This window comes from Mercurialis annua, linkage group LG5 (assembly GCF_937616625.2).
Source record: "Mercurialis annua linkage group LG5, ddMerAnnu1.2, whole genome shotgun sequence".
NCBI classification, from domain to species: domain Eukaryota; kingdom Viridiplantae; phylum Streptophyta; class Magnoliopsida; order Malpighiales; family Euphorbiaceae; genus Mercurialis; species Mercurialis annua.
Window position 1 is genome coordinate 40,356,795 of NC_065574.1, and position 26,333 is coordinate 40,383,127.

A 26,333-nucleotide genomic window follows, 5' to 3' on the forward strand; every position below is an offset into this window, starting at 1 on the left:
TTTTTTATTGCACATGAAATTTAGTAACTGCCGGTAAAGAAATATCAACAAAATTGTCATTCATCTATAAAATTTATTGTTAATTAAGTTTTTTTTTTCTTATAAGTAAATTTTGTAGTATTTTTTGAATATAATTTATTATTGGCTTAATACATTTGCGTGTCCCTGCACTTTTCTCTTTTTGCACATAAGGTCCCTGCACTTTAATTTCCATCATCCCGAGGTCCCTCTGTTAAGGCGAGTGTTGACGCCGTTAACGGACTTTCAATTTTTTTAACTTTAGATCCCTGCACTTTTAATTTTTTTAATGTTACGTCCCTGAACTTTTAAATGTAGAGATATACATTAATTTTTAGTTTAATAAAACTAAAATTTAGTATAAAATATTAAAACTTATATTTTTTTAATGGGCATGAAATTAACATATTTAAATAATATCACAACATTGCACTTAAAGGTATAAACGGACGTTCATCTTGATATATGTCAACTTCGAGTTGAGTATGTTATATAAGCTTACGAGTTCGAGCTGTCTACTTCCATTTATAGAGGAGATATATCAAGCGGAAGTCTGAATGGATTTCTAATTTCTTAATAATTTTTTTATATCACCTTTAATTTTTTTAAAACTAATTTTGAATATTTCTTGAATAAGGACCTCATTCACGAAACATACTGTAATATTTAAATCATATTTATTTTGATAAAATGATCATTAATATAATTTAATTAAATTTTAAAATTATTATTACTTAGCTTTAAATAAAAAATTAAATTAATTAATTTTTTTTATCATGTTAAAAAATAAAAGTGAACTAGATTTTTTATTTTTTAAAAGTAAATATTAAGTCACATAAATAAAACTAATTTTAATATTTTTTATTAAAATATTAAAATGATATTTTATGCCAATGTTTTTTTATTTTTTTAAATAATATTACAACATTGCACTTACAGGTGTAAACAGACGTCGATCCTCATATATGTAAATTTCAAATTTGAGTGTGTTATATAAACTTACAAGATAAAACTGGCTACTTCATTTTGTAGAGGAGACATATAAGACGAAAGTCTGAATGAAATTCTAATTTTTTATTAATTTTATCTAAGTTGCTTTCAAAAAAATTTAAATTAATTTTGAATATATTTCGAGTAAGGATCTCATTTACGATATATACTCTAATATCTAAATCATATTTATATTTATAAAGTGATCATTAAGATAATCTAATAAAAAAAATAAAAAATAAAAAAATTATAAGATTTTTATTAAGTTAATTTATATTTTTATTGTTAAACTAAACATTATAAAAAGTTAATTAAGTTGCATCAGCATCTTATATTATTAAACAAAAACATTATATAATTTTTACAATATATATATTAAAAAAAAATTTATTTTTTATTTTATGAAAAAAATTATAGGGACTTCGTTTCTATAAAATCAAAGTGCATGGATCTTATTTATATAAATTAAAAATACAGGGACCTAAAATTAAAAGTGCAGGGACCTTATTTGTATATATCAAACTACAAAATGAATTCTAGTCTCATTAACGACGCGTGTGCTACACGCGCTAACAGAAGGTTAACAGAGGGACCTCATGATGATGGAAGGTAAAGTGCGAGGATTTAATGGTGGGGTATTTTAGTGCATGGACCTTATGTGTAAAAAGAGAAAAGTGCAGGGACACGCAGATTTACGATTTTATGGAGTCACCTTTTTTCGGTAATTATTTTTCCTTTTTGATTTGAAAATATAATTGCCAGTTTTTTATTGATTTAGTTTTTTATATATTACTTTAGTAACATTGTAGAACATTAAATTTTTTTAATTATAGATAAAAGCTGTAATAAGAAAAATTTATGATACAATTTTGCTATAGTTTTCATCACCATATAAATTATGATAAAATAAATTTTATCATATCAAAAAATTCTAAAAATTAATTTTATCAAGCTAAAAATTTTAACTTTATAAAAAATGTGCTAAAACAAATTTCATCATTATTTTACTTTAATAAAAAAATGAGTCGCATTATAAAAACTATATTAATTTTTTTGTGATAACTAAACATTAGTAATTATAAGAAATTTCTCCATCAAACTAATAAATTTTGTCACCAAAAAATTGATGTATGTTATATCAAATTTATATTATTTATGATAAGATTTTATGAGAAATGATTTGATAAAATGATGAAAATTGATATGAAAGAATTTTCCCTAATTATAAACATGAATTTCATTGTTATATATGCCTACGGTACTTGTTTAGGTCCACCCTGTCTTTAAATTATATTAATTTTATATTATTTATGATGCATGTAAGTTGTGGTCCAGTTTGCACACTCACAATTGCATTTCTCAGAGGACAGTAGTTTAACCTTCTCTCTGCCAGCCAGTGGACTATTTACTAACATAATTAACCCCGTTAATCCCTGCTAATAATTAAAATTCGCTAAAAATACAAAAAAAATAATATTTATAATAATATTTATAATAAGATTTTATTAATTTTTTTTATAATCAGAATTTTATTAATTGTGACATATGGTGATAAATTAGTGTCTTATCATAATAATATTACTGAGATAACGTTGTTTTGACGAATTCAATAAAAAAACATAATTAGTCACAATATGATAGTTCTCATAAAGTTTGATTCTAACGTGATAAATAGTTCATTACAAAAAATCAAATTTTTAGTAGTGTATGTTTAAATTGACAATTTGATATATTTAGTTTAATTCATAAAACTGGTCGAACAATAACATTCAAATTATTCATTAGAAATGTATTTCATAAAATGATGAAAATTGAGATGAAAAAGCATTTTCCTTGATTATATACATAAATTTCATTGTTATATATGCCTATGGTACTTGTTTAGGTCCACCGACCTTGTCTTTATATTTTGTATGACCGGTAGGCAGGTTGGCACTTGACAAATAATAACTCATAAAAAAAGGATTTAATAAATAGTGATATTGAGCACGTGAATAGGTGACTCGTCTATATATTGGTTTGGTATTAAGAGTAATAAAATGAGTGAGATATGGTAAAGGTGAAGAAGAAAGGAAAAATTATAATTCTAGTCCCATATCCTGCACAAGGTCATGTGAATCCCATGATGAAGCTAGCTTTAGCGTTCCTCAGCCTGGGATTCGACCCGGTGATGATCACGCCCGAGTTCATTCACCGGAGGATCGTAACCAACATCGATCCTAATGCCAAAGTTAAGTTGGTATCGGTACCAGATGAGCTGGAAAAGGATGAGGCACCCGACTTCTTCGCGATTGAGAAAGCCTTGGAAGATAGTATCCCGTATCATTTAGAAAGCGTTGTTCGTAAAATTGATGAAGATGGAGAAGTTTTATGCATGCTTGTGGATCTCTTAGCATCTTCAGCCATTGAAGTTGGACGTCGTTGTGGTGTTCCGGTAGCTGGATATTGGCCTGCTATGCTTCCCACCTACCAAATCATTCGCTCAATCCCCGACTTGCTCTCCGCTCGCCTTATTTCTCAAACTGGTAAACACATCTTTACTCGTTCAAATCTATTTTTTTTTATGATTAGGGGACCGTAGCGCTTGTAGAAAGAATTAAAACTATGATTTAAATTACAGCTCATTGCTTAATTAATATTATCTTTAAAATACCAATAAAAAAAATTCAATCCGCCATGAATCACATAATCAGAATTATGAAGTCTATAGAATTTTATGCATTCGTCATTTAATTAAAATAACTGTAAACACATGGTATATAATGCAGCAAACAAACAGGCTAGTTTATTGGGTCAAACCAGTATAAAATAATTATTAAAGGTACAGATAGCGGGTATTGGAATTATTTGAAAGGGAGAGAAGCACACAGTCAATTCATTTGCGTAAACTAATTTCTTTTTTTTTTATAATTCCATATACTAATTTAAATAATACAAAAACAGCATTGCTTTGGTGTTTTAATTATATGATTATGATCGTCAAAGTACTATACTTTATCAAACAAAGTCCATGGAGGCTAAATAATTATCAAAAATTATTTCATGTTTATCTCAAGTCCAAGAAAACTCATACTTTCGGGAATATTTTTAAATGATTAACATAATAATTACCTTTTTAGTTTAACCATCTGTACCATATATTAGATAATATTTTATTTGATAATTATTTAGATAATAATTATTTTTGTTTTGAATGTACACATATCCTTTTTTTAAGTGCTCATTGTAAAAAATATTCTTTTTTAGCTGAATAATTAGTATATTAAAGAGCCACAAGAAGTGGCAGAACCGCAGCTATAAGCTTTCGAACAAAAGAGGCAGCTAAGGTGACACTAAAGGCTACGACTTAAAGTCTAAACCATTATATGTGTTTGTAATTTAAATTAAATATCACAATTTGATAATTTAATTTATATTTTTTAATTTCATTATAATTGTTTTTTTAGTATTTCATCTTAATATAATATTTTTTTTACTTTATTTGACTTGTTTAATAACTTTTAGTTTCAAATTTGATTTTTTTTCTTCAACCATTGAAAGATAAAAAAATTTAAAATTGTATTTCAATATTATTTTTTATTTTTAAAAATCAAAAGTTATGTTTTGAAATTTTTTATAACAGATTTTTCTAATTATAAAATTAGTATAAAACTCAAATGAAAATTTAGACACATAAAAAAATTAAAAAAATTAAATAAAACTGCAATAACAAAATGAAATTGAAATAGTAATAATAAAATTTAAAAGTTAATTTTAAATTGCAAATACAAATACAAATAAAATTTAAATTTTTTGTATTACAATTAAGTCTTCTTTTAATATAGTAAACATAACATATAGGTAAATTAATGTAGTCAATATCTAATATAGTTAATAATTTTTTATATTAAAATTTTTATCCTTTTTTTAAAAAAAAAAAACCACAATTGCCGAGTATAGTTAATTTTATAAAATTATCTATGTTAAATTATTCTATCTTACAATATATATCCTTAATTAAATTATTTTTATGTAATTCAAGTCAGAAAAATACCGAAAGTAAAATTACAACAATTATTCAATGTGTAGACACTTTTGGCCACATAGATCTTTGAGTAGTTTGTGATTTAACGGTCCCTATAGTGCGCCCCACACTTCTTTTTTAGGATATCCATAGAATTCTAAATGGCTAAGTGTCTATTTTAGATAATATATTTATCCACAACAAACAACGAAAGGAGAGGACAGTAATTTTTCATAATAAAAAAAAGTTCTTGTGCAAAAGAAAGGATCTTTTGACACTTCTCGTGACTTTTAACATACATATTATTTTTAAAAAAATAAAAAAAATTATAATTTTTTCAAATATGTGATTTATTGTAATAATATGTACATAAATTCAATGATTATACATAATTTATAAATTATATAAATTATAAAAATGATCAATAATTTAAAAAGATTAAAGTTTTTTTCATAGAAATTCACTTTTAAAATTATATTATTAAACAAGAATTTAATTTTAGTAAGAAGTTAATTAAGTAAATATAAAATTAATTAAAGCCGTTTCACTATTGAAAATTTCAATTATTGTCGCTATCATTTTATCCAATTCATTAATGCTTGATGGATCGCTCAACTATACATTTGACATGGTCATAAGATGTGACTATCAAAAAATAAAGTTTAATTTGATCACAGAATTTATTAATAAATATTTTTTTTCTTTGAGAAAACAATTTATTAATAAATAGAATCATGAAAAGACCATATACATAATTATATGGGTGTGTCATATTTCAGGAAGCCCCCGGCATGGAGGTCAGCTAAGTTGTGTACCTAATTCACCTGCATTATCTACTAGAGATCTTCCATGGCTAATTGGAAACCAAGCAGCAAGGAGAGCAAGATTCAAATTCTGGAGACGAACCATGGATCGAGCAAGAGATCTGAATTGGCTTCTCATGAATTCCTTTTCATGCGGCCAAGATGATGAACACAGCAAGGTGTTCCAAGTTGGAGCATTGAATAGCAGCAAGCAAGGCGTAACGAAATGCCCCAGCTTGTGGGAGGAAGATAAGAGCTGCTTGCAATGGCTAGACGAGCAGAAACCTAATTCAGTACTTTACATCTCGTTTGGGAGCTGGGTGAGTCCTATTGAAGAAGCAAAAGTGGCCTCTCTAGCATCGACGTTAGAGGAGATTGGGCAACCCTTTATCTGGGTGTTAGGGCATGCATGGCGACAAGGGTTGCCCAAAAGATATCCAGAGAGAGTATCAAAGCAAGGGAAAGTCGTATCATGGGCTCCGCAAATGGAGATATTGAAACACGAGGCCGTCGGGTGTTATCTTACACACTGTGGATGGAACTCAATTATGGAGGCCATACAGTGTCGGAAACGGCTGTTGTGCTACCCTGTTGCTGGAGATCAGTTTGTGAACTGTGCTTATGTTGTTCAAAAATGGAGAATTGGCATCAGGATCTATGGGTTTGGTTACAAAGATGTGGAAGAGAGTTTGAGGAGAGTGATGGATGATACTGGTATGAATTGCAGGTTGATGAGGCTATATGAGAGCACAATGGGAGATGATGCTAGATTTAGAGCCATGGCTAATCTCACTACTTTTCTCCATAACATAACTATTACCACTTGTTTGGTCTAATAAATATGTATATACAACTGGCATGGTCTTGTAGATGTTACAAAATAATTACTATTCACTTTCTCATTTGGTCATTGTTCGCGAGATTTTCACCTTACTCGAATCTTTGAATTTATTAATGGGTAACTTCAGGTACTGATGCTTTAACCGGGGTGATTCTAAATGAGGTAAACAGGATTTGAATGACGTAACCCTAATTCATGTGACGTAACTCGAATTCAAGTGACGTTGTCCAAATTGTGAATGACGTTGCCGTCGTTCGATTAAACTAACAGTATTAATCTGGGAATCCTGGGATCCAAGCGAGATTAATATCAATTCTACTCCTAAACTAAGATTCAATCCGGAGATTGGGATAAAAAATCTGAGCTTTGGTTTTTGATTAATGATGTGGTGATGAAAAATAATACAAAACTCCTAGCTATTTATAAAGACAAAACCCTAATAAAAAGCCCTAATTCTAATGAGATTCAATCTCTCTAAACCAATAGAAAAAAGCTAAAATTAAATATAGCGCTTGTTAGGCTTAAAATCCCTGATGAGCCCATTCAATTCATCCTCTCTGACCATGGGCCGAAATGTCACCAGCCTTATAATGAATCTTCTGGGCCGGTGCAAACAGTCATCTTACTTGATGAACCAAAAGAAATTGCATATAGACAAAGAAATTCCACTAAACGCTACAAAAAAGGAATGTAAGGGGATTAAAAAAATGGTCCTCTTATCTTTAAAAAATGGTCTTCTATTTTTTAGGGGACAATTAAATTGGTCCCCCGGATTTGTCCCTATTGCCTCCGTCCCCTATTTTTTTGAGAACCAAAAAAGAAAGTTGTCCCTATTTTGGGAACAATTATTGTCCCTAAATTTAGGGACGAAAATCATCCCCTTAAATAGGGACCATTATCGTCCTCTTTTAATAGGGACAACTTTTGTCCCCAATTTATAAGGACGACTTTCATCCCTAATTAATAAGGACGACATTTGTCCCCATTTAAGGAGATGGTTTTCGCCCCTATTTAACAGGGACGACTTTCATCCCATCCGCCTGGGACCAATTTCACCCAATTAAATAGGGACAAATTTCATCCCAATTAAATAGCGACAGTTTTAATTTTTTATATGATACTAATTCGTCTGTCAAATAATTTTATAATTATTTAATTAAAACATAATAAAAAAATAATATAAAAAATAAAAACATCTAAATATTTAATAATATTATACCATTTAAAAATTGAAATAAAACAAATATATTCATGGTAATTGGTTCTAATTTAAAAAATATTCAAATGAAAAAGTAGCTGTACTAAAACAATAAACAATAAAAATGAAGTATAGTTAACTTTTACACCGTCTTTAACCAAATTGACCATATGTCTTGATCCAATCACACTTTATCCTACAAAATACAAATTAAATGAATAATATTAAAACATAACCTAACAAAAATTCAAATATAAGAAAATACTAGACATATTTATTAGTAACTTACTGAATCAACTTGACTATTTGAAAATTGGAAACCATTATGCATGCTATCGAGTCTTTCCAAGAATTCTTTATGGAGTTGTTCTTGCAACTGTATATGAGTAGTCATTTCTGCTACGCAACGCCTCAATTCTACAACCTCATCATTACTAGCAGTTGCTATAGCCATACCTTTTTTACGTGCTTTGTACCCTAAACCTCTAACATGAACATAACCCGATTTTGTTCCGCACATCTCCTCTAAGACGTCATCCGGATTAGGAACCGGTTCATCATCATTTCTTGGCTGGCTTTCAATTCTTTGCATTTCTTCCTGCAAAAATAAAATTAACATTAATTATTAAATAGTAAATAATAGATATCAATTATTAATTATTTGCGGGCTGTTTTTTCTCTCTCTTCCTCTCAGCGCTTGTTAGCTTGCTAAAATACGTTGGTGCTTTATGGCGAGAGAGAAGTCGACGAAAGCAGGTGCTCTGGTTGCGGTTGTTCTACCTGATCTTACTGAGGTTACTCCGGTCTCTGGATCTCCTCCAGATCCTTCTATAGCAGTTGTATGTGATACTGTTATAAAAGATTTTGAGGTGGTTAAACCCCAGCTTAATCTTGAATTTGATGATGGTTTTATTGATGGATCCAAGGAGATTGAAGCTTCAAGGAATGAAATGACAAAGAAATTGAATGATCTCTTTTCTAATAACAGAGGAAGAAATGAAAATAGTGTTCTGAAGTATATTCCTCCAGCTGTGAAGGATGGTGTTCGTTATGTTAGTTTTAACTCTAATGAGGTTCGCAAAGAGGAAGATCGTTGGAAGTTCTCCATTATTGGGTGTGTCTATGGTATGTACCCTAAATTTGAGAGGCTAAATACTTATGTCAGGAACAGATAGATGAAATTTGGGTTGAAGAATGTTGTTCGAATTAATTCTACAATGTTTATGTTTGAATTTGGATCTGAAGAGGAATGCAATAAGTCTTAGGGGATGGTCCTTATACTTTCGACCAAAAGCCATTGATGTTGAAGAAATGGCATCCTAGAATGTCAATGGACCCAAATGCTATTAGCTCTGTACCTGTTTGGATCCAGTTGCCTGGTCTCCCCTGGGAGTTTTGGTCCTTTGAAATGCTAAGTAAGATCGGTAGTTTCTGTGGAACTCCCTTATACAGTGATCAGTGTACTCTAAGTAAAGTTAAACTTAATTTTGCTAGAGTTTTGGTGGAGATGGAAGTTGCTGGTCCGTTTCCAGAAGTAGTTGAGTTGCAAGATGAATGTGGTAATGTTTTTAAACAAAAGATTGTGTATGAATGGAAACCCCTTTTCTGTGAGAAGTGTTGTAGAATGGGACACTCTATTAAGAATTGTAGAGTTGGGCAGAATACTAAAAAAGCCATTGGAACTATTAAGAGTTTAGAGGTGAAGGAAGGGATTTCTGAGGAAGTAGAGCATACAGATTCTATTATTGCAGAAATTGTGATAAATGATAAACAAGAGATGAATCCTAATGTTGATGATATGACTGTGCAGGGTGGGAGTAAGATTAACCCTAAGTCAAGAAAAGGTGAAATCAGTGGGAGAGATAAGGGGAACTCTTTTAAGGTTCTAGAAAGTGTCTCTGTTTCTGAATCTATTGCTAGAGTGAATAATTTCAGTAGTAATATGAGTTTTGGATCTGTTGGTGATGGGAGGAATGCTAGGCTAAACTCCCGTATGATAGATATTGATCGATGATGGGTGTTTGGAATATTAGAGGAGTTAATAGCTCCCTTAAACAATTAGAAATGTATAATCTGATTGTTAAGAATAAATTGATAGTTCTGGGTATAGTAGAATCGAGGGTTAATGTTGCTCAGTTTAGTAAAGTTTGGAGCACTATTAAGAAGAAGTTGCCTGATTGGGAGATAATCCAGAATTATTCATGCTCTACTTTGGGAAGAATATGGGTTATTTACAAAAAGGATTTGGTTAAGGTGGATCCTATTGAGGTTCATAAACAATATATTCACTGTAAGTTGTTGATATATAATAGAATTGTCTTTGTTACTATTGTTTATGGCTCTTATCTGGCTAGTGAAAAGAGTTGATTTATGGCATGGCTTGTATCAGATTAGTCAGAATTTAAACTTAAGTTGGATAGTTATGGGAGATTTTAATGCTGTGATGAGCAACAGGGACAGAATTGGTGGTATTGATGTTGATGAAAATGTTGCCTTAGATTTTAAAAACTGTGTGAATGATTCCAACTTAGTAGAGCTCAAGAGCATTGGTATGGTGTATACCTGGACTAATAACCAGTCTGGTTCTGATAGAATTTGGAGGAAACTTGACTGGTGTCTTGTGAATGATCAGTGGATAGAAGATTGGGGTGAGTCCTTTTGTGATGTTAGGAGCTCGGGGATTTCAGATCATTCTCCTATCTTGGTGCATATGAAGGGAGTTTATTATATGAGAAAGTCTCTTTTTTAATTTGTTAACATTTGGTGTGACCATGAAAAAATTTCTGATGTTGTGAAGAATGGGTGGAACAGAAATGATAGGGGTTGTCACATGTTTAAATGAGATGGATAAAAAGAGACTTGAGTTAAATATGTCTGATGAGGAGATAAAAATGGCAATGTTCTCAATTAATGATGACAAAACGCCTGGTCCAGATGGATACTCTAGTGCCTTCTTCAAAAAGAGCTGGAGAATTGTGGGGACTAATATTTGTAATGCTGTTAAGGAGTTTATACATTCTGGGAAGATGATGAGGCAGGTAAACTCTACTTCCATTGCTCTTATTCCTAAAATTGATTCTCCTAGTAGTGTCAATGACTATAGGCCTATTGCTTGCTGCAATGTGATTTATAAGACTATTTCTAAGATTCTGTCTAAAAGGCTTAGTAGTGTTCTTAATCTTGTTGTTAATGAGAGTCAGTCTGCCTTCATTAGTGGTAGAAATATTGCTGATAATGTGTTACTTGCCCATGAAATCATTAGGAATTACCATAAGGGGAAGGGTAATTCTTGCTCTATTAAAGTTGATATTCAAAAAGCCTATGACTCCATTTCTTGGGATTTCATTGAGGAAGTCTTTATTGGTCTTAGATTTCCTAGAAAATTCATTTCTCTAGTTATGATTTGTGTGAGAACTGCTATATTCTCTATTATTGTTAATGGGGAAGAAGTTGGCTATTTTGCTGGGGGGAGGGGTCTTAGACAAGGGGATCCCATATCCCCTCTCATTTTTGTTATGTGAATGGAATTTTTATCCAGATCCGTTAAAGCCAATACTAATCTTGAGTCTGGTTTCATCCATCATAAAGGGTGCAAAAACCTTAAAATCAGTCATGTAGCTTTTGCTGACGACTTATTCCTTTTCTCTAATGGTGATTGCAATTCTGTGAGTATTCTAAAAAACACTCTTTCTGACTTTTTTAAAATGTCTGAGCTGAGTCCTAATCTCAATAAGAGTTTTGTTTATTTTGATGGTGTTAGTATTGAAAATAGAAATGCTATTCTGTCTATAATTTGGGTTTCAGCAAGGGTCTCTTCCAGTTAAGTATTTGGGTTTACCCCTTATCTCTTCTAGATTGTATAAGAACCATTGCAATGAGTTAATCAATAGAATTACAAGTAGAATTTCCTCTTGGTCTGCTAAAATTTTGTCATATGCTGGTAGGATTCAGCTTATTAACTCTGTCTTATTGAGCATGCACATCTACTGGTGCACGATTTTTATTCTTCCTAAGTCTGTAGTGACTGGAGTTGAAAGTATTTGTAGAAGATTTCTTTGGCATGGGGCTAATTTTAGCAAGAACATAAGCCTGGTTAGTTGGAAAGAAGTCTGTTGTGAGAAGAAGTGTGGAGGGCTTGGAGTTAAATCCATCCATATTCAGAATATTGATGCTGTTGCTAAGCATATCTGGAATATTGTCACCCTTAAGCCTACTTTATGGGCTAGATGGGTTATTGACAATAAGCTTAAGAGGATGAGCTTTTGGGGGATTTGTAAACCTGCTGACTGCTCTTGGTCATGGAATAATTTGCTGAAAATCAGAAGCTACGTCTCTGAGTTCTTTGAGTATAACCTGAGAAGTGGAGACACTTTCTCCTTTTGGTTTGACCCCTGGCCAGATGGTAAAGCATTAAGAGAGAGGTTTCCTGCTATAGACATTAAAGATTCTGAAGTCCCTAAGGATGCTAAAGTTAACAGTTAATGGAGAGATGGTTCTTGGAAGTTCCCTGACCCCATTGATGAAGAAACTCAGAATGCTTGGGATTTCATAGCCAGGAATTACAGTATTAATGAGAATGGAATTGACAGGGTTAAGTGGAAGATCAATAGAGAAGGGGTATTCTCTGTTAAGAGTTTGTTTGAGAAGCTGAATTCATCTCATATCCAAGTTGTTTGGTATCCTCTGATTTGGTTCCCAAGACATATTCCTAATTTTTTTTATTGCTTGGCTCAGTTTGAAGAGAAGATTACTGACAAAAGACAAGCTGATGAAATGGAGAGTTATAGATTATGATATCTGCAGCCTTTGTGGTGTTCACTCTGAGAATATTGATCATCTTTTATTTAAGTGCATCTTTTCCCAAAGAATCTGGAATAATGTGCTTGCTATTCTGGGTTTTAATAGAGGTAGTTTGAACTGGAACAAAGAAGTTAGTTTTTTCTTAAGAAGAGCTTCGGGCAGATCCATTGCTTTTAGAGTGAAGAGATTATGGTTCACAGCCATTTTCAATTTGAAGATGACTAATCCAGACATAGTGGTGAAGCAAATGGCTACTATTATTGACATGAGGAAAATGTGATGAGTTTTCTTCGTTTTTGTTTTTGTCCTGCAGTTGGATTGCAGCTGTAGTGGTAGTATTTGCAGTTATCCTTTTTTGCTCTGTTGTTTTATTTGCAGCTTGCTAGGTTGTTAGCAGCTGTTTTTTGTTTTTGCTCCAGAATTCTTGGCTTGTTCATAGCCTACTTGGTGTTGGGTGTATCTCTCTTTTTCCGCAATAAAATTTGCTACCCTTTGGTTGATTGACAAAAAAAACATACATATATCCTTGATGACTCTGGATCATGAAAATCACCATAAAAACAATCATAAAAATCTAATTATATATAAACACTACTTAATAATATTGATTATGCAATTCATTATTAAAAAAGTTAAAAAAAGGATCCTTAACGTTCAATCATCATCATCATCTTCACAATCATTAGTTTCATCATCATTGTCACTGTCAATACTTTCCATGGGCTCAAATGTATTAACGTTCTCGTCGTCATTTAAGTTGAAACCTAATGAATCATTTTGTCTAATTTGGTCTTCAATTTGTCGAGCAATTTCAAGTGGTACTTCTTCACCATCAACATCATTTCTATGCATATTAGAAACCCCATCATCATTATCTAACGAGCACGGTGCACGACCATCTACGTCATTATCCTCTTCTTGAAATACCTTATAGTCTTCGTCTATTTGAAAGACATCTTCCTCTAATTGCATAGGCATGTTGTAGATATCTCGAGGATATGCCTTCATTATAGCAAGCCACTTTGAATCTTTTGGATCTTCAATATAAAATATTTGCTCAGCTTGACATGCTAAAATGAACGGCTCATTTGTATATAGACGACGATCGGCTTTGACACTAGTTATTGAGTAATTATCTACTTTATAACCAGTACCTACATGTTGCACATCAAACCAATCACAAATGAACAGACAAATTGAGTTCCTTCCTAAGTATTGCAGCTCCCATACCTCTTCTAATCTACCATAATACTCTTTAACACCAGAATTATCATCTCCTTTAGACAATATACTAGAGTTCTGACTATATGTCTTTGACGATCTAAGGTGTAAAAGCGAAAACCATTCACGATATAACCATTGTAATGTTTATACCGTGTTAAAGAACCCTTAGCTAAACTTAATAAATCATCAGAAGCGGATCCTTGTGCATGCAGCTTACTCACCTAATTTTAAAACATCAAAATTTGTAGTGTAAGTTAAAATTGTATTTATTATATAAAATAAACTAAATTATTTATATAAGTATGTAAGCACTTACACAGTCAAAAAACCAATCTGGAAATTCCTTATTGTATATTTTCATAAACTGGGTATGATTCATCTGTTGTTTGGAGTTTTTGAAATCCCTGGAAAAAATTGAAATTCGAGAACAAAATATGCTATATTTAGAGAAAAAAAAGTGGTAATTTCCTAGAATACCGATTTCGGTATTTTAATTACAACTTTACACAGCAAGTTTTTTCTTTTATTTTATGACTTTTTTCCCTAACGTTATTTACCTATTTTGTTTTTTTATTTACCAAAATAATTGTCCTTAACTTTTCCGTTTATTTCTTTTTTGTTGCCGTTCTTCTCCGACGTTTTCTCTCTATTTTCCGATCATCGATTACCTGTTCTTCGTTTGTTTTTCGTTTTCGTTTCTTTCATTCTTTTTCTTCATGAAGAAACATACGCGTTACTCGATCAACAGAATGAAGTCTGTTATTGATGCTGAAGTTATTGAAGGAAGCGATTCTGAACTTTTTGAGAATGAGAATGTCGTTCTTAAAGTTAAAAGAATCAAAAATCGCGACATGGAACACAATGCTGATGATGATTCTAAGGTTTGTTTTCTGTTTTTAAACCTTTCTCTAAATGATTTCTCATTATTTCGCTTGTTTTACAGAGTTATGTCAAGAAAAAATCAAAGCGAAGGTCTAACAAACAAGATGATGCTGTTGCGGTATTTTAGTTTTCAATTTTTTTCTCTACATTCTGTTTACGATTTTTGTGAATTTTTTTGATAATTGTTTGTTTTCTAGAGTCCTGCTAAGAAGAAATCGAAACTAACTTCAAATAGAAAAGATGATTCTGATTTTGTAAGTTAGGGTTTCATTATAGTTTTTGTGTTTTTACTGTGTTTAGTTTATTTAATATTTTCTTATAACTTTTGCTATGTTATTAAATTGTTCATTTCAGTCTCCTGTTGGTAAAAAAATTGAAGAATTATGTTTTTGTTGATAGAAGTTGTACCTCTGAGGTTTGGTTACTATTTCTTTGTATTTTATATTATTTTGATTCTGATATTTTAATTTTTTTTTGTATTAATCTTCTTTTTTTTAATTCTTTACTATTACGTCATTTTTTAGTTCTTTAGTGTTTAAATGGTGTATTTTTAGTGCATTTGTATTCTGTTGTTTTGTAAAGTTTGTTTTTGGTAGTGTTTAAATGGTGTATTTATAGTGTATTTATATTCTGTTGCTGTGTAAAGTATGTTTAGATGTTTATTTATTTTATATGTTTAGTGTTTAAATGGTGTATTTATAGTGTATTTATATTATGTTGTTGTGTAAAGTATGTTTTGATGTTTATTTATTGTATATTTTTAGTGTTTAAATGGTGTATTTATAGTGTATTTATATTATCTTTTTGTGTAAAGTCTATTTTTGTATTGTTTAATTTGTGTATTTATAGTGTATCTATACTATCTTGCTGTGTAAAGTCTGTTTTGTGGTATATTCATTGTGTACTTATATGATTTTTATTGTTTTTTTGTAAGTGTTCCTAATATTTTTGTAAAATATTTTTTGTTTCTTAGATTGGGAAACCGTTGTTTTCGAGCAGTCAATATTTTAACTCAAAAATTCATCATTCTATGCTGCATAAGTGTATTTCTGATGTGAAGACTATATTGAATGATGCGCAATTGTTCAAGTTTCGTAAAACCTGTCTTGGACTTATGTTGGATATTCCAGTGTTTGTGCTACACCAGAGCGTTATCCATTCTTTGTTGTTGAGTCAGCTTTGTCATCCTGTACCTAATGAATTGTTGATAGGTGTGAAGAATCATAGATTGAAATTTTCAATAGAAGAATTTGCTGTAGTCACAGGGTTAAATTGTGTGGGTGAATTAAATACTCCCTCCGTCCCGTAAAGATAGAAAAAGTAGCTACTTTTTTTGTCCCACAAAGATAGAAAAAATAGTGTTAGTTAACTATAAAATTATTAAAATACCCTTATATCAATATTAATTGATTTAAAGTTTCAATGTATTCTTTTTATACATCTAAAATTCTATTGGTTAATATTTATATAGTGGCTTTGGGTTGTGTGAATCACTAATTTATTATGATTTATTTCAAGAAATTAAAAGGACAATTTATAAAAATTATCACAAATTATCTATAATTAACTACTTTCTTAATTCTTGTGATAGAGTTACTTTTTCTATCTTTACGGGACTGAGGGAGTAGTATGGAAAAGTTTAATTTGAATGATAATGCTTTTTTTCAAAATGTATTTCCTGGTATTCGGAAGATATTGAAGCAGCATGTTGAAGATTGTTTGTATGCGAAAAGGTGGTCTGATGATGATGAAGCTGTGAAAGTTGCTTTTCTTTACCTCTTGGAGAATCTGCTGTTGTCCAATTTTCCTAGTACTCTTGTGAAACATCATCATTTATTCTTGATGAATTCTGATGACTTCAATACTTATCCTTAGGGAAAGCTTGTTTTTGAGGTAACTATCAGATCATTGAAGAAGGTTTTAAGTTTTACTCAATCTGATACGAAAAAGTCAAAGGATAACTACAGGCTTAACGGTTTTCCATTGGCTTTCCAAGTTTGGTTTTATGAGTGTTGCTTAAAGGGTGATATTCCGTTTACTACTTTTCTTGGAAAGAAGGTTCCACGTCTTTTAAGTTGTTCTTCGTCTAAATTTCCTTCGGGTACAAAGGCGGATTTAAATATTTTCACTAACTCAAAGGTATGTAATTTGACTTGTTTCTTTTTTATTTTTTATATTTTTAGCTGCATATTTTGTGTTTATGTTTTTGTTTATGTTTTTGAATTTATATTATATGAGTGTATTTTTAGTGTATATATTGTTATTATATTCTTTTTTATGATGTTATATTAGTGTATTTTTAGTATATATGTTGTTATTTTATACTTTTTATTATGTTATGTTTGTGTATTTTTGGTGTATTTTATTTTTATAGTAATTTTGTTCTTTATTTTAGGTCATTTTTTCGAATATTGTGGCAACTTTTGAAGAAAAACGTCTATTTAATCTAGACAGAATATTTGATGTACATCAACGCAGAACAGAAGTTGATATTTTGGACTCTAATAATGCAGAAAATTCAGGCAATAATACTGAAATTCAGAATTTAAAAAATTATGTTAATGCTATTGAAATTAAAATGTTAAGTATTACCGCTGAACAATCTAGTTTAAGGAATGATTTTGTTGAGTTTTCAAAAAGTTTTTCGAATACTGTTGATGATTTGATGAAGAAATTTAGTTGTGTTATTCAAAATAAAAATGTTGTTGATGATGATAAGAGTACTGAAGGTGATTCTGATCGTGAATTGAATGAGAGTAATGGTAAACAATTTGATGATGATGTAAATAAAGAACAATCTAATGTTCCTTTGGCTGATGCTGTTCCAGCTGGAGAAGATGATTATCATTGTAAATCTGATAAAGTTGTAGTTGAAAATCAAAATGAGAATCATACTGTTTCTGTTGAGAAGGATAACCTTGGTGGTGATGGTTGTAAGTTTACTTCTCAAAAGGTATCTGATTTTGAAGATGTTTTGGAATCTGGTGATATTGTTCAGAATGATTGTGTGGCAAATTCTTTGGTAGACAATTAGATTATTCAATCTGATTCTGTTTCTGAACAACCGCGTTCTTGTGATGGTGATATTAATGTTGTCCTGCTGAATGAACATAATGATAATGTATCCAAGAATCTTCATTGTAATAAAGAACAGTCTAATGCTCCTTTTTCTGAAGAAGTTGTTGTTGAAGATGGTCATTATTTTGGAAATGTTGAAGTTCCTTTCGTAAATAAGAATGAAGATCATCCTTCTGATTTTATTGTAGAAAAGAACGTTGATGTTGGAGATATTTCTGAAGTATGTTCTGTTTCTGATAATGAAGATGAGAATAGTACTTTAGAAGGTGATGTTGTGCCATTCAATTATGTTTTTAAACGACGTCAGTCTTTTAATGTTGATGGTAATGTCGGTGTGGCAAATCTGAATAATGAACTACAGGGCAAAGTTTCTATTTTAAAATCTGCTTTGTATGAATCAAAAACTAATGATTTGGAATTTACAGTGAAGAGTTTGGCGAAGTATACTGATGTTTCTGATCTTGAAAATATTGAAAAGGTATTTATATTTTGTTTTTAAATCATATTTATTTGCATATGTTTAGTGTATATATAGTGTTTATTTGGTGTATTTATTATTTTTACATAATATTTTTGTTTATTTGATGTTTTGTTTTATTTATTATTGTATTTATGTTCTTTTTTGTCTTTTATTATGTAGGAATATACTCCTGAATGTAGTAAAAGATTACTGAAGCCTTCTTTTCGTTTGTTATCTCCTTATTGTGATCTTGTTGATTCTTCTCAATCGAGAAAATCATCTGATACTGTCTTATCAAGTAGTTGTTTTTTATGCCCATTTAAAGATGATGGTTTTGTGGAACCATGTGAATCAGAAGTTACTAAGTTTGAAGACTTTTTGCGGAAAGGTTTTTCTGTTAAAACAAGGTATTTTTTTTTTGTTTTGTATTTATTTTTTACAATATTTATTTATTATATTTTTTGTTTCATTGTAGGTCATATTGTGGGAAGTATTCTAAAATAGCTCCAAGTTTTGCTTTAGGAGTTGATTACATTTCTAAGAAGAGTTGGTTTCTTTGTCTTCATTTGTCAAACCAACATATATCAACATTTGTAAGTTATTGTATAATTATTATCTGTTGTTTATCTATAGTGATGATAGTGTATTTTATATACTCCTTTCGTTGTTATTTATGAAGTTACTTTGTTCATTTTTTTGCAGCATATAAATGTAATTTTTTATTACTTTAGAAAGAAAGCTGAAGTTACAAAGAAAGACAGACCATTGTATACAACAACAGATGGCACTTTTGATCAGATTCTGATTTCTGAATATAACGAGTTTATAGCCAGTGGAAAACCTGATTTTGAAGTTAAAGATCAGAGTTCAATACTTGAGTCTATTCTTGGAGTTGGCTTACTTTTAGGAAAGGCATGGTTTAGTGTTGGTCACGTATTGATGCCAATGATGTGCCACACCCTAATCATTAGATTCTTGGACGCATATGTTTAAGAAAAAAGTGTATTTATGTCTACAACAGTATCCAATCTGCAGTTTTTGATAATCAGGCACATAAGCATATTTTGGCGTAAACTACTTTACTGCCTTTTTATCTTCAGTCTTCTGGAGTGAAGAGTGATATTTTTGTACATGAAAAAGTTCGATTTCAAGTCTCAATGGTTCTTGATTTAACTCTTCAAGATAAAGAGTAAGTTATTATTTATTTTTATGTTTAATTATTTATTAAACCTTTTAAAATATTCTGATTCTATTTTATATTGTTGCAGTGATTGTGGTGCATTTATTGCTATGTATGCTGAATATTTCATTGATGGTCTGCCGATTCCATCTTCAATTGATATTCAAGTTACTCGAGTTCGTTTAGCTTGTAATCTTTACTCTTATGGTAAATTTAAAGAAACTATGCAAGTTGATAGCGATGTTGAAGGTGCTGTGAAGATTAAAAGGGATATGTAACATGAATATCTGCTCTTGAAGAAAAAAATACTATTTCAGTTCTAAGTTTTTAACTTCTTAGGATATTTTTTTTGTTTTCTGATCATGTTTTGTTTCTAAATTTTTTTTGTTAAGTAACATATGAATGATTGTTTGTATAAGTGGTGTTTATATAGTGCTTTTGTATTCTTTTTTGCTATGTAAAGTCTGTTTTGTGTTGTATTCATTGTATATTTAGTGTTTAAATGGTGTTTATATAGTGTATTGTTTTTTTTGCTGGGTAAAGTCTGTATTTGTAGTGTTTAAATGGTGTTTTTATTGTGTTGCTGTGTAAAGTATGTTTTGTGGTGTATTCATTTGTATATTTAGTCTTTAAATGATGTATTTTGTAGTGTATTATATATTTTGTTGCTGCGTAAATTCTTTTTTGGTAGTATTTAAATGGTGTATTTATAGTGTATTTATATTTTGTTGTTGTGTAAAGTCTGTTTTCTGGTGTATTCATTTGTATATTTAGTGTTTAATTGGTGTACTTAAAGTGTATATATATTACGTTTCTGTGTAAACTAATTTTTTGGTAGTGTTTAAATGGTGTATTTATAGGGTATTAATATTATGTTAGCTGTGCAAAGTTTATTTTGTGGTGTATTCATTGTATATTTAGTTTTTAAATGGTGTATTTATAATGTATTTATGTTTTTGTTTTATTATACATTACTGTAAATTATTAAAAATACTGTATTCATACATTATACATTAATATAGATGATTCAGAAAATAGAAATGATAAATTTTCATTTAATTAAAAATTCATTACAATTAATTAAAAATACATTACATCTTTTCAACTAAAAAGAAATTATCTCCAAGAAAATAAAATTGAAGTAAATCTCCAACTTTTATATCACTACTATACATAAACTGTTTGAATCCTTTCATGCTGAAATAACAGGTATGTTTATTTTCATAAACTAGAAGATCACAACTGTCTAGTATGCAGCCCGTAGTCAGAGTTACTCTTTTGTCACCTTTAATATTCTCTTTGTAAAAGCTCCAAGGTATAGTCTGCATATTATTTTTGAATCAAAAATATAAAAAAATTCAGTATAGTCTACAAATTTTAACTAAATATTGATGATTTAACTAAAATATTAAACTTACAGCTCCATTTTTGGCCACTGTTCTTTGAAATTTTGGTGTTGTTGGTGTGACAGACATTTTGTAGTTGATTTGTCCATACTGATCACAAAAATATTCAATTGAACTTGCTGAAGATGAAGACATTTTGTTGCTCTGTTTTTTGATTCTTTTTCTTTTTGTTTATAGTATAACGCTTATAGGCGTAGTCTTAGTGGTTTATATAGAGTTTACCGATACTAATAAACCCTTATTTTAAGTTGCATTATGCTGTCTACTGTTAAGATATTTGTAAAAGCCTTTTTTTTAATTTTTATTTTTTGGCCCATACAATGGTTGCATGGGCCAAACACACATCATAGAATAAACTGTTCAGTTGTACCAAGATTTATAATTATTTCGGCCCATGTGTCACGCATGCAATGAATGGTTCTTAACCTATGTTCTTATGTTGATTGGAGTGTATGTTTAGTGTAAAAGTAGTGTAAATACACTAAAAATACACCATAAGTAAACTAAATAAACAACATAGATAAATATACAAGCTAAGACTGAGAATATAGAAACGGCGAATTTTCATTTATTTAAAAAATTCCATATTACATCTTCTCAACAAAAAATAATTCATCTCCAATTAAATAAAATTGAAGTAAATCTCCGATTTCTATATTACTACTATTCATGAACTCCTTGAATCCTTTCATGCTGAAATGACAGCTATATTTATTTTCATACACCAGCAGATCACATCCGTCCATTATATAGCCTGAAGTGAGAGTTACATTTTTCTTATTCTTCAGCTTCTCCTTGTAAAATCTCCAAGGTATAGTCTGTATATCATGATTAAATGAAAAATATATAAAATTTCTATATATTTAATACATTAACTAAATAAATAATGATTATATAGCAAAACTTTTAAACTTACAGCTCCATTTTTGGTAACTCTTTTCTGAAACTTTGGTTGGTGTTACAAAAAATTTGAAAGTAATATCATCACTCATGCTAAAATAGTTTTCAGTCTCACTTTGTGTAGGTGAAGACATTTTTGTATTTTTTGTTTTTTGAAACTTGTTCTGTTTGTTTAGAGTATAATGCTTGAAGGAATAGTTTTAGTGGTTTATATAGAAGATAATTTGTAATAAACCCTAATTTTCAGTGCATTATGCTGTCAATACTTAATATATTAATAAAAGCCCATTTTTTTAATACTTATATTTTGGCGCATACAATTGTTGTATGGACCATAATTATTTTAGTGTATTTTTTTTATTATTGTTTTTTATTTTGTAATGAAATTTTATCTATTATGGTGTTTTTGCAGTGTATTTTTGATGTATAAATTATACATTATGTCTTTTGCAAATATGTAATTAAATTTAATTTTTTCTATTGCATATTTCATCTGTTTTTTTATTTTATTTTAGTTTATTATTCTTTATTTAATTTTATATTACATGTTGTTTTAATTATATTTAAATTACATATTAATTTTTTTTATTTAATATGTATACATATAATATTTTTAAATTTTTAGTTAAAGAAAGGCTTTATTATGATTTATATGTGGTTTATACTATTTTTTTTAGTTAATTGTTGATATATGTGATGTTTCTTCTTTCTACTTACACACGTGTCTTCATATCCTTTTTATTCTACATCAACGTCTTATGCATTCTGAAATTTCATTTTTTCGATTTAATTTTTTTCTTAACAAATTGATTTCTCTGCAATGGTGAAAACTCGATCATCTCTTAGTCCTCATGATAATTCTATTAAAAATTCAGATTTTCCTAAATCATCAGTTATTTGTAGACAAAAACTCATTCCTTGCAAAAAAAAAAAACGACAAATTGGTGAAAAACTACATACGAAGAAATTCAAACTTAATGATTCAGTTATATCGAAAACAGCAGGTGATATTAAGGTATATATCTACTTTGATTTAGAATATTATTATATTTTTCTTACTTATGTTGATTTTTTTTCAATTTTAATATATAATTTGTTTTATATTAAATGGATATAGTTAATTTTTTGCTATTAGAAGCTGTTTGTAATTCTCATTAATTTGCTGATATGTTTTCTCAATTTGAATCTGTTGTTTTTGTGATTATACTAATACATTTTTTTATTTTATGTTTTTTATAGTGTTCTATTAGTGTTTTATTAGTGTTTTTTTTCTTTTTTTTTTGATATAGGATTGGGATTATTATATTCATCCTAAAGATTACTTTCCAATGAAAATTGGACATACTAAAGGAGTTGATGTAATTAGTAACATTAAATCTAATCTTTTTGCTTCAATGTTAGATTATTTTGCTAAAACTTGCTTTGGAAAGTTTTTAAATATGCAAGATTTTGTTCTATAAATACAGTTGGTTCATTCTTTATTACTAAGAGAAGTAAGACAACCTAATTTTTATGAGTTGTGGTTTAAGATATCTGGTAAGTATCTGAAATTTGAAATTTCTGAATTTGCTTTAATTACCGGACTGAAGTGCATTGGCGATGTTGATAGAAATGATTATTCAAATGATTCTTTTGAATTAAAAACCAAGTATTTTACCGGATTAAAGAAGATCGCAAAGAAATCACTTGAAGAATTCTTTTGTTGAAAAGATGGGATTATGAAGAAGATTCTTTAAAATTAGCTATTTTGTATTTCATTGATGTCACGACCCAAATTTAGGAGTCGCGACCGGCGCTAGAGAATGGGAGTGTTAGCTCTGAAACCCGTAGCAAGCCTAAAACTTGTGTAAATTTTTGCAAAACAAATAATATTTCATATATCAAAATAAATGTGACCCCATTTTACAAAAACACATCATAGTGAAATTATACAAATACATAAACAAAAACATCTATACTACTGCGGACCGCTAGAATGAAAACCTTCGTTTTCGTCTTGTACAAATCACTTCAGAGAATTAGAACTTCGGAAGATTGACTCTCCAAATCATATTATGTTATCTCTGAAAAATGGGAGGAACAACGGGGTCAGTATAAAACTGAGCGAGTTCACCAAAATTACACGCAATATCACATAAAGGGTTACAACCGTTGAAAAACCATTTTTATATAGAAAATACTCTTTTGAAATCATATTGCATACCATGTTTACTTTCCTTCGTAACTCTTTGTTTATTTCATAAACTTATAGTTTATACGTATTTGACATCTTTGATTTCTTATTATGGTGTTGATATTTTTATTTCTCGTTTTGTTGCAATAGTTTTCGATCGAATCTTAAATCTTAGGTTATATCATCATGATTTTTAATCGAATTAAATAATTGGCAAGTCTCTTGTGACTTGATCCTTATGGTTGGGTCCCGAGATAGTTCAACCGAGTTACCTTCAACCATGTGGCACAGTCCCGAGATAGTTCGACCAAGTTACTCATGCCACTACTTAATCCCAAGTTGTGAGTCCCGAGATAGTTCAACCGAGTTACTCACCAGACACAGGTCCCGAGATATTTCAACCGAGTTACCTTCGTGTCTGCATTTGGACTCTGCACCCTGCAAGTCTTTTGAACTTAACTGTCGATTCATATAATTCCTGTCGACATTTAATAGGAGTGTTTGTTCACATTGTGTCTCGATCTTGTTTCTTATTGATTTTCGATGTATCGCACTTACTTTTTATTTCGTATTAGTTCCGAGGACTATCATCGAGAATGGATGAGATACAGGTCCCGGGATAATTCTACCGAGTTCCACCTTGTATCTCAGTTCTTATTATTGAATATGTCAGAGTACACTTTTCTTATCTCATGTATTTATCATTTCGATGATTTATGTTGGATTTTCTTGATCCTTTATAGACCATGACATGCAAAATACAATCTAAGAGCATACATTTATAACACACGCACAATAGGGTATTGATTTCATTTAATAGTACATATTGGAATGTACTACATTTCTTTACTCTTTTATTGTCGACGCTTGTGTGTCATTTGACATTTGATTGCATTTCATATTGCTTTACCCTTCCCCGGTATTTTAAGCATTTATGATATTTTTCATTTAATACGTTATTATCAAGATAACATAATTCGATGAACAAGCATTTTCAAATCATACAATAATTATTACATTTCAATAATATGATATAATATATTCATATAGCTCGTCGTATTAAAATATACGGCTTTATGAATATTAACGAGTAATTTAAAGTGTACTCACCACTTGTTATCCAAATTCTTCAAATAAGCATGACGATATCTCGATCCGTTTATCTCAAGCCTTGTCGTATAGTCGCTTCGTCGAGTCTACGTAATTTTGATAATGCTACGAATTAATAACAAATCTAATTACGATTACGCATCTAAAACTAGTTCGATCAACCTACTTCGGTCATTCAAAACGCTTATCTAAAATAGGTTGACCCCTGAACGAAATCGACATTCTTAAAGTTTAGTATGTCTCCTACAACTTTCGTTTAGGTCTCGGACCATAAAACGCACCCGGAGGTGTCGAAAACAAGCTTCGAAGTTAATACTTTGGGCTGTCCATAAAATGCAGGACAGCTTTGCGCGATGTAATGTCCTGCCTTAAACGAGTATCTTAGAGTCCGATTCAGAAAAATATTAAAGTTAGACATTTATAGTTCACATCCTAAATTTTCTGTATCAACAAGCGGAACGTAATTTGGAGTTATAGAACCCGAGATATTGCTCACGCAACAGCGCTGTTCTGCATAGACAATTTCTGCAAAAACGTCTAACTAGTTTCCGTCGAACTAACGCCTATTATAACTAACTAAACAAAATTCGATTCGGGGCTGACTTAACATCGACAACATGAATTTTCCGAGGTCCGAGAGCAGCCAAAACAGACCTCAAAGGGCTGCTTAGCTCGGCTTATTACGAGCAACTCCAAAACAGAATTCTGCCTACGGCAGAATTTTGTTTGGCCAAGCCCGAGCAGAATTCTGCTCCTACGGAGCAAAATTCATGGTTCCCATGGGAAAGGGAGGGGCTGGACAGAGCCTAAGCAGGGCCTAAGACAATAACACACTCAAATTCACAATCACAACTCTCAAACTCACCAACAATCACACACACTCAACAACAATCATCAAACCATAAATATCAAAACCGAACCCTAAGCTCACCAATTTCATATAATTTTACCAATTCAAGACCTAATCAAATCAGAATATTACCTTAGCTTTGAGACACCTCATGATCAAAGTCTCACGTCCTCAAAATCACCATCAAAATACTCCAATTCAAGCTTATAAACACCTAATAACATCAATTAAAAACTAACTTCATTAAACCTAAAAATCCCGAAATTCACAGCCTAAACCTCAACCATATTTGATTTTTTTTACCTCAAATTGAAACCATATATCTGTAGATAATCGTTTCCTCGTTCCGTGGCCACAAGAATCGGTAAATTTCATTGAGAAACGAAGAAGTTATGATCATTTGAATTTTGGAGAAAA

The 26,333-nt window shown here is 30.3% G+C and overlaps 2 protein-coding genes across 2 annotated transcripts; both read left to right on the forward strand.

Annotated features, from left to right (window-relative positions):
- Positions 1-3,015: 3,015 nt before the first annotated feature.
- LOC126679834 (UDP-glycosyltransferase 82A1) lies at positions 3,016-6,716 on the forward strand. Its single transcript, XM_050374841.2, has 2 exons — positions 3,016-3,533; positions 5,791-6,716. Exons 1-2 carry the CDS (start codon positions 3,059-3,061, stop codon positions 6,648-6,650), a joined length of 1,335 nt encoding a protein of 444 aa, XP_050230798.1. The 5' UTR covers positions 3,016-3,058; the 3' UTR covers positions 6,651-6,716.
- A 1,865-nt stretch (positions 6,717-8,581) lies between these two features.
- LOC126681838 (uncharacterized) lies at positions 8,582-9,867 on the forward strand. Its single transcript, XM_050377394.1, has 2 exons — positions 8,582-8,978; positions 9,119-9,867. Exons 1-2 carry the CDS (start codon positions 8,582-8,584, stop codon positions 9,865-9,867), a joined length of 1,146 nt encoding a protein of 381 aa, XP_050233351.1.
- Positions 9,868-26,333: the final 16,466 nt, after the last annotated feature.